Source organism: Marmota monax, unplaced genomic scaffold, assembly GCF_021218885.2.
Source record: "Marmota monax isolate L192 unplaced genomic scaffold, Marmota_monax_Labrador192_F-V1.1 WCK01_AAM20220418_F8-fsc00002, whole genome shotgun sequence".
NCBI classification, from domain to species: Eukaryota; Metazoa; Chordata; class Mammalia; order Rodentia; family Sciuridae; genus Marmota; species Marmota monax.
Genome location: NW_026693571.1, coordinates 28,459,397 through 28,469,176, shown reverse-complemented (window position 1 = coordinate 28,469,176; position 9,780 = coordinate 28,459,397). Strand labels below are relative to the sequence as shown.

Here is a 9,780-nt window from a genome sequence, read left to right as displayed (position 1 = left end):
TAAAACTCCGCTGTATACCCATCAGGTCCTGGGCTTTTCTTGGTTGGAAGTCTTTTGATTGCTTCTTCTATTTCATCTATTGTTATTGGTCTGTTTAAGTTGTGAGTATCCTCCTGACTCAGTCTGGGCAAATCATATGACTTAAGGAATTTATCAATGTCTTCACTATCTTCTATTTTATTGGAATATAGGTTTTCAAAATAATTTCTAATTGTCTTCTGTATTTCTGTAGTGTCTGTTGTGATATTGCCTTTTTCATCCCGTATGTTAGTGATTTGAGTTCTCTCTCTTCTTCTCTTCGTTAGCATGGCTAAGGGTCTGTCGATCTTATTTATTTTTTCAAAGAACCAACTTTTAGTTTTGTTAATTTTTTCAATAGTTTCTTTTGTTTCAATTTCATTGATTTCCGCTCTGATTTTAATTATTTCTTGCCTTCTGCTACATTTGCTGTTGTTTTGCTCTTCCTTTTCTAGGGCTTTGAGATGAAGTGTGAGCTCATTTATTTGTTGGTTTTTCCTTTTTTTGAGGAATGACCTCCAAGCGATGAATTTCCCTCTTAAAACTGCTTTCATTGTGTCCCATAGATTCCGATATGTTGTGTCTGTATTTTCATTTATCTCTAAGAATTTTTTGATTTCTTCCTTTATGTCTTCTGTAACCCATTGATCATTCAGTAACATATTGTTCATTTTCCATGTGATGTAGGATTTTTCCTTCCGTCTTTTATCATTGATTTCCAGTTTCATTCCATTATGATCAGATAAAATGCATGGTATTATCTCCACCCCTGTATATTTACTGAGGGTTGCCCTATGGCATAATATATGGTCTATTTTTGAGGAGGATCCATGTGCTGCTGAGAAAAAAGTATATCCACTTGATGATGGTTGATATATTCTATATATGTCAGTTAAGTCTAGGTTGTTGATTGTGATATTGAGTTCTATAGTTTCTTTATTCAGCTTTTGTTTGGAGGATCTGTCCAATTGTGAGAGAGGTGTGTTGAAGTCACCCATAATTATTGTGTTGTGGTCTATTTGATTCTTGAACTTGAGGAGAATTTGTTTTATGAACGTCGCAGCACCATTATTTGGTGCATAAATATTGATAATTGTTATGTCTTGTTGGTGAATGGTTCCTTTTAACAGTATATAATGTCCTTCCTTATCCCTTTTGATTAATTTAGTCTTGAAGTCAATTTTATTCGATATGAGGATGGCCACCCCTGCTTGCTTACGAGGACCGTGTGCATGGTATATTTTTTCCCAACCTTTCACCTTCAGGCTGTGTATGTCTTTTCCAATCAGATGTGTCTCCTGGAGGCAGCATATTGTTGGATTTGTTTTTTTAATCCATGTTACCAGCCTATGTCGCTTTATTGGAGAGTTTAAGCCATTAATGTTTAGAGTTACTATTGATATATGGTTTGTACTTCCAGCCATGTTTGATTATTTATCTTCTTCTTTTTTTTTTTTTTTAATTTAGTTTGTTTCTCCATGGTTAGCTTTCCCCCCGCCCTCTGTCTTTATAGAGGCACTTCCCACTGATGGTTTTGGTTATTGTTTTTCATTTCTTCCTCGTGTAGTGTTTTGCTCAAGATGCTTTGCAATGCTGGTTTTCTGGCTGCAAATTCTTTTAGCTTTTGTTTATCATGAAAGATTTTTATTTCGTTATCGTACCTGAAGCTTAATTTTGCTGGATACAGAATTCTTGGTTGGCATCCATTGTCTTTCAGTGTTTGAAATACATTGTTCCAGGATCTTCTCGCTTTCAGCGTCTGTGATGAAAAATCCGTTGTTAACCTTATTGGTTTACCCCTGAATGTAATCTGCCTCCTTTCTCTTGTAGCTTTTAGTATTTTCTCTTTGTTCTGTATATTGGATATCTTCATAACAATGTGTCTTGGCGTTGGTCTACTGTGATTTTGTGTGCTCGGTGTCCTGTATGCATCTACAATTTGTATATCCGTTTCCTTTTTTATTTCTGGAAAGTTTTCTGTAATTATTTCTTTCAGCAGGTTACTCATTCCCTTGGTTTGAATCTCTGTACCTTCTTCTATCCCGATGACTCGTAGGTTTGGTTTCTTTATGTTATCCCATATCTCTTGGATGTTTTTCTCATGGTTTTTAACCAGCCTTTCTGAGTTGGCTAGGCTCTTTTCAAGATGATATATTTTGTCTTCATTATCTGATGTTCTGGCTTCTACTTGCTCCACTCTGTTAGTGATACTCTCAATTGAGTTTTTAATTTGGTTTATCATTTCCTTCATTTCTAGAATTATTGTTTGGTTTTTTTTTATAATCTCAATCTCCTGATAAAGATGCTTAACTTCTTCTTTTATCTGTCTATGTAATTCATTTTCAAAGTGTTCTTTCACTGTTTGGATTTGCTGTCTCGTATCTTCTTTAAGGTTCCATTCCATCTGTCTAAGGTATTCCTTGAGTTCTTTATATGACCATTTTTCTGCTGACTCTAGGTCCTCCTGAATATTTAGGCTGTCCTGCATTGTTTGTACTCCTTTTCTTCCTTGCTTTTTTATGCTGCTCATGTTACTTCTTGTTCTGTTTGACTGCTGAGTTACTGTTTACTCTTATAGATTTATTTGATGCTTGAGAGGAAAGATATTAGAAGGGAAGGGAAGAAGTCACTAAAGAGAATGAGAGTAGGCAGGTAGAATTCAAGGAAGGGGGAATAAGAAGATTGAAAAGAAATGAAAAGACAAAAGAAACAAGAATAACAAAGATTAGATAATAAAGAAAGAATGAAAGGACGAAAAAAAATTTTAACAAAAATAATAGTGATAATAAAAATGAAAATTAAAATTAAAATAATAATAATAATAATAAAATTAAAAAAAATTAAAAAAATAGAAACATTGAAAAAAAATTAAAGAACAACAACAAATAAAAATTGAAAATGAAAGAAAAAGAAAAAAAAAGAAAAAGAAAAGAAAAAAATGATAATAATAATAATAATAAATGCAGTCCTAGCGTTCTATTAACTTCTCTTCCAGTAGGTGGAGCTGTGCCCACTGGGCCAAGCTTCTCCTCTCAATAGGTGGGAACCATTCACTGTGCAGCAGCTCTTTCTCCTAGACTGGGCGGGTCTCCAATCCTGAGTGTCTAGGGCCTTGTCTTGTGTTTCCTCAAGCCAGGCCGTGCTCACCTGTGGCGCTCACCACAATACTGGCTACATGCCAGGTCTGCTGCTCCTGGGAGCCCTGTTTTCATGAACACCTGGGCTCACTCTCCCTGTTTGCCTCCCTCAGACCCTAAGTTTGTAGAGCTTGGGGCTGAGATCCCCCAGCGAATTTGCTTGCCCTCCTGTAGCCACGCCCCCGGTAGCTGGTGCAAGAGCCCTCAGTTGTCAGCACTGGTGGGAGCGGTAGCCGGGAGTTCCGCGCCGCGAGTCCCGCGCCACTCCTGATTCCCTCGGTCTGGTTATTGCGTTCACAGGAGAGCTGGGAGTGGCCCTTAAGGGTTCCCCGCTGTGTGGAGAGAGATGGCTAGGGGATTACACACCTGTCGCGCTGGTTTCAATGCAGTTATCTCCTCCGCCCGTGACGCCATTTCTCTGCCATCGTGATATCCCATGCAAATGGTGACCGTTCGTTCCCTTTGCCGGATGACCAATGCAACGGGTGGGTCCTGACTGTCTCTCCCAATCCCCGTTTCAGTCCTGTGGCCACTGCCTATGAAGGCTCGGTTGGCTTTTACCTCTGTAAGTTCCTAAGGGCCGGCCAATTATTTCAGCGGGATCGTTAGTGCTGAGTCACACGAAGCAGGCGAACCGGAGCTTAATTGCCTCCGATTTGGGCTCTGTGTGTGTGTTCTGAGGGGCCCAGCCTGTACACCCCAGATCCACGTCAGCTCAGCATTGCCTAGTGATCCTGAGCAAACAGCATTTAGACAGTTTACGGCTCCCTATGCCCGCGCAGTTGAAGATGTCAGAGACTTGTTCTCTCTGCGCCTGCCACCATGTTACATCTCCTCAGTGATATTCATGTTGCCCTTACAGCTTCCTGGTATAAGCAAGTTCTTGGGATTATACAAACTGCTGCTTCTGTTTCCAGTCCAGATTTCTAGAAATGAAACTCTGGGCCGCACTGACGAGCGTCCGCGCTTGTCTGCGACCGTAGCAGAGCCGCCCTGGCCTCCGCAGCTCTTCAGCCCGGTGCCAGGCCCCAGGGGCCCAAGCGGCTGCCGCTGCGGCTCTCCATCCCCCTCCTCCGGAGCACGGGTCCCCTGGCAGGGGGGTGCAGAACGACCCCAGAGCAGGCTCTGCCCGAAGGTGCAGCAGCGAACAGGCCACAGAGACGCTCGAGGCTGCAGTCCAGCCTTCGGAGGACAGGGCTCGGCACGCAGCCCAGCTCCAACCTCTAGGTGCGGCTGCCGGACAGTGTATACAGAGCCATCAAGACAGCAAGCAGAAAGCAAATGGCGGCTCCCGCGGGGTGGATTTTCGGCACAGAAACCACAGCCCCGCCAGCAATCCCAATCCACAAACTCTCCCTGTATAAAAAATATTCAAAAAAAAAAGAGAAAAAAAAAGAAGAAAAAAAAAAAAAGGCGGGGCGCACTGAGCTTTCTTTGCCTCGGGTACTTACAATCCACTGCTGATTACACATTCAGCTTCTCCGCCCGGATCGAAGCGAAAGAGGAAGCAGATGGGAGCCTAAATTTTTATATTTTAATCGAATAAGAAACAAGTATGTTTTTATTCATTGCCTACTTATCAGTTGAGTCAAGATGATTTTTGTTAAGTTATAAAAACTTGATGTATGGTTAAGTATTAATTTCTCACTAGTTTTGGATCCTGTTAATATCTCATTCATCAGTTAACTTTGTCAATGTTTCTTTCATTTTCATTTAGTAAAATCCACCAATTTTCCACTTTTTTTTTCTTGTGGATCTTTAGGAGACCTTCATAAGGTCCTCAAATCCTTATTTATGAAACATAAATTATCTTTCATATTTACTACATGTTAAGAATAATTGTGGGGCTGAGGTTGTGGCTCAGCAGTAAAGCACTCACCTAGCACATGCAAGGTGCTGGGTTCAATCCTCAGCACCACATAAAAATAAAAACAAGTAAAAATAAAGGTATTGTGTCCAACTACAACTAAAAAATAAAATAATAATTGTATATAAGGCCCATGTTTTTTTTTTCCTCCATATCATGAACCAATTGTCTAAACACTCTATGAAGTCTTCCTTACTATTTCATGGTATCACTGATATATTTCAGATTTCAGATTCACATTTACATGTGTCATTTTACTTTTATATGAACCTATGACTCTTCCTACACAATTTTGACTACTGTCTTAAATAATATGTTCATGTGCAATAAGGTGATGCCTCTTTCCTGTTTTTACTTTGCCAAATCAACTAAGCTTTTTTGTGAACTTTTGTTTTCCTGTTATAAAAAGTTTAATGGGTTTCTGGGGGAAAAACAGAGGAAAAAGTCCCAATGAAATTTAACTGGAATTGTGTTCAATTTATTGGTTTAGGGAGGGTTCACATCTTTACAATATCAGAAACGTAACTGTCCATTTATGCTGATCTTCCTTTATGTCTTTTAAGTGTTTCTAAAATTCATCCAAAATCTTTTACATTCACTAATATGAATAGTTGTATTGCCACTATGACTTCACTGTTTTATGGTTTTATTCTTATGATGAACATAATCTTGTCTTCCATATTTTTAGTGGGATATTGCTATTATAATGGAAAGTTACTGATTATTTTATAACTTAATCATTGAACTTCTTTACAAGGCCTGAATTTGTGAGGTAATCCATAGAGCATTTCAACTTAAATAAGGATAGTTCTGTGTCACAGTAGTGGCAATCATAGACATGCTTGTTTCTGGTCTCAGTGGGAGTGTTTCAGTTTGTGTTTCTCTGAGAGAAAAGCCAAGACAAGAACTTGTTTCAGATAGTTTATTTAGGAATAGTTTATTAGGAAAATGGAATAGAAAACATAGTCAGGGGAGGAGGAAATGCCAATATACAGCTGTGCTTCTGAAGTTTTCTCTGTAGGCAACAGGGATTCGATTCCTTTTCTGATAGCAGGAAAAAATTCCTCCCATCATCTCTGTCTGCAAAACACAAATCTGAGGCATTTCTCCATGGCCTGATCCCTGTTAGTGGAGGGTGTTAATAGGGTGTTAAGCCCAGCACTTTCCCACTACACTTGCATACAAGCTGAGATTCTTGCAGTTTGGGAGCAGAGAGCAGAAAAGTGGAGAGTGGTACAGGAGGGATGCTGTCAGAATGAGCTCAGCTCACATGAAAATGCCCACCACGGCTGCAACCAAAAGTGGAAGAACACAGAGGAGACGTGACAGTACCAACAGCACCCACTTTAGCCCACCCTTTGTACCATGCAGACCCTCCCATGCCCACCTTAAGCTGTTGTGGACTGAGAGGCCATTTGTAATCTCTAGAAAACACAGTATGGGAGGGTCAGTGGAACTAGCCAGTCCCCATTGCTGCTGCTGGTCACAGGCTGATCACTATTATTTTTCTTCTGCCATCTTTTCCAGAATTTCCTTATTCTTGGCCAGTACTTCAGCTCTACTAAGCTGCTTGCCTGGTATAGTGATACACACCTTCAATCCTGAGAGCTTGGCTGCCAAGACTCTGTGGAAACACAGTTACCTCTCTGAATTCTCTGCCCATTATGTAGCAGTAAGCAGAGGCTTTGGAGGTGATCAATATTACAACTCCTTTCTTTGCTACTATCCCACCAGTGTGGAAATCCTAAAGTAACTACTTGTGGCAGATATTGTCAGATTCCTTGAAACCCTTACTATATTTCCAGGTGACCCTGTACCTTACTCTTTAAGGTTCAGAACCTCTTAGCCAGCAGGGCCTATATCTGCAGAGATGGGAACATAAATTCAACAAATGAGTTCATTGAAATGATACTGGGAGACACCAATATGCTTGTTTCATGGTCCTGACCCTGGTAAAGGACCCTATTGGTTTAATGTACAAGTATAAAAACTTATAGGGACAGATAGTAAATAGCTTAGTCTTTGTAAGTGATAAATGCCTTTGTCCCAACTACTTTGCTACTGGTGATCAAAAACAGCCACAGACAACACAAAAACATTTCTATAAAGTTAGCACATCCTTTAGGATGTTTATCCCACAGACATAAGAGACAATCATTCTGTGATTGCACATTATCATTTTGCCACCAAGTTGCTAGCTGGTCTGGTTTCCTGAGAAGTCAGGACCATAGAGGCAGCCCAGCTGCCGGAGGACCCATTAACTGCATCCATTCCTGTCACCTTGTCAATTCTGCTCTAATGACATGGGGCAAGCACTGGAATAAGCAAAAGACATCTCACAAATGAGTGATGCTACCTTTCAAACACATATAGATTCAGCATATGTTAATAAAATTCAAATGCAAGGGCTGGGGATGTAGCTCCGTGGTAGAGTGCTTGCCTAGCAAATGCAAGGCCCTGGGTTCAATCCCCAGCACCACAATAAATAAATATTATAAATAAATATTCAAATCCAAAGTTCAGGGTATATGTACTTCCTCTTAAACATCTCTCCTAACTAACCACTTTTTCTCACCTTTCTTATTCCCTCCCCCAGATACCAAGGAGGCTTTCAAAGTAGCAGGCTTCTTTGATTGCCTGAGTAGCTAGAATACAAACAGCAAATGGCATTGACTTGTAACTATAATTTTCTTTATTATGAATGGAATTAAGTGGTCCCTCCACTACAGATTAATTTTGACATTCAAGGAAATAAAAATTGAAAATATATACATATTCTTAAGTGAACATGTATAAAATAACATTTTATTTTCCCTTTTACAGAAAAGTAAACTCACACTTAAAAAACTGTCCCTTAATTTAAAAATGAAAAGTGATACATTTTGTGTTATGCATTTCTTGCCAAAATAAAAATTATGGCATTTTAATATGACCACAGTTACTGGGGCAGAGGGGGGTCTATACTCTGGTAATCTCCCAGCTCCCTTAATTTCCACAAGTATTTGCTTTTAGAAAGGGGAGCTAGATGCAATGTGACATCCTGAATTGGGTCACAGAACAATAAAAGAATATTAGTAAAAAACTGGTGAAATCTGAATAGAATGTACAGTTTGATCAACAATAACATCCCAACACTGATTTCTTAGCTTTGACTCATATGGTTTGGTATATAAAATGTTAACATTAAGTGAATCTTGGCAAAGGACACATGAGAACTTCCCACACTATCTTTGCAACTTTTCTATAATTCTAAAATTATTTTAAAATGAAGTTTATTAAAAAGTGGGAAACTTAAGTATGTACCTGTGTAGACTAGAACACAAAATTGAGATTGTTATAATTCCCCTAGAGAAGTATCAATAAGTTCCACCAACATTAATAAGCTGATTAAAGACACTTTTTTTAATCATCATGGTTGACAAGGTTTTCCAACATATTTTAGATTCCATACTTTTAATACAGTATTACTATACGTTATTTATTGGACATTGGAAGATCATAGATTTGTAGATTATGATCAGAGGGCAGGCTGGGATATAGCTCAGTGGTAGAGTGCTGGCCTCCATTGTGCTAGTATTATCTCTCACACCACAAAGGCAAACAAACAAACACTGGAGGGGTACTAAACTATCTATTAACTTTAACCATGAGAGAATCAACACCAGAAATATTAATAACTGGTCAATAGTTTCTAGAATTCAATTCTTCATTCTCAGATCAATAATTTAGATTGCATTTTTTTCTCTAGGTTACCCTCTGATGAGATAAACTAATGTGTATTTTGTTAGTTTTTTAAATGCATAATTCAGTTTTTCATGATTCCTGTGAATGTTACAAAATAATTATTGCTAAATGACAGCATGATGGCAAATTAACAGAAGACAACAACAAAAACTTCATTGTATACTAAAGGTGTTCCTTTTTAATGCGAGAGTAATTCACAGTAAATAGGAATTTAAGAATATTTTTTAAGAAGTAACAATTTTAGGTAGGCAATCATGAGGAAGATAATCATCATACAAGCCAAAGCCACATGGTTCTGCCACAAGCCCCAAGGTGAGAGATCAATGCCCTGATTTGTCAAGTATTCTTCACCAGTACACCTGAAATTCAACAGAAAACAATATAATGTCATTCCTACAATCTGTCAAATTTTATTCAGCATATTCTCTGCTCCTTATTGAGGCCTAGAGGTAACAAAATTGTTAATAATAATCCCTTCATGAATAATTGCTAACAGTCACTGAATGCTTACAATTTTGCTAGATACTATGCTAAGTAACTTGTACCTAACAGTTTAGTTAATAGCTATTACAATCCCAAGAGTATATATATGATACACATTTAAAATAGGAAGGGAAGGAAGCTTAACAACCTTGGCCAAATTTACAGAGTCATGCTATGGACCAAGTTTCTAGCCTCCTCCGATTTATTCATTAACAAATCTAGGATGCTGCTCTCTTTGAAGGAAACTTTACCAAGTTAATCTTCCACTTACTTCTGATGGGCAACCCTTAGCTTAAACTAATGACACTTACAGCCCTTGCTAAGGTGATCACCAACAAGACAGCCAGCAAAAGAATACAGGCAAGAATGCTAAATCTAAGAACAAAGGGAGTAAAAGCTTCCAGTCAGAGCAATATTTGGTCAACTGCTGCACCAAGACACTAGGGAGGAGTGTAGAAACCCAGCTATAGGACGTGACCAGGAGGCCCAGGAATCAGACTCAACCCTTAGGTAGCAATTGGAGCACAGCAG

General features: G+C 38.9%; 1 protein-coding gene across 4 annotated transcripts in view; it reads right to left on the bottom strand.

Moving 5' to 3' along the window:
- Positions 1–8,921: 8,921 nt before the first annotated feature.
- Positions 8,922–9,780, bottom strand: part of LOC124102531 (broad substrate specificity ATP-binding cassette transporter ABCG2) — a 114,202-nt gene continuing 113,343 nt past the window's right edge. For all 4 annotated transcript variants that reach the window (XM_046458922.2, XM_058583863.1, XM_046458921.2 and 1 more), the window contains exon 16: positions 8,922–9,125. In XM_046458922.2, coding sequence (XP_046314878.1) covers positions 8,978–9,125 — 148 coding nt within the window. In that variant the 3' untranslated portion in view covers positions 8,922–8,977. The remainder of the gene's footprint in view (positions 9,126–9,780) is intronic.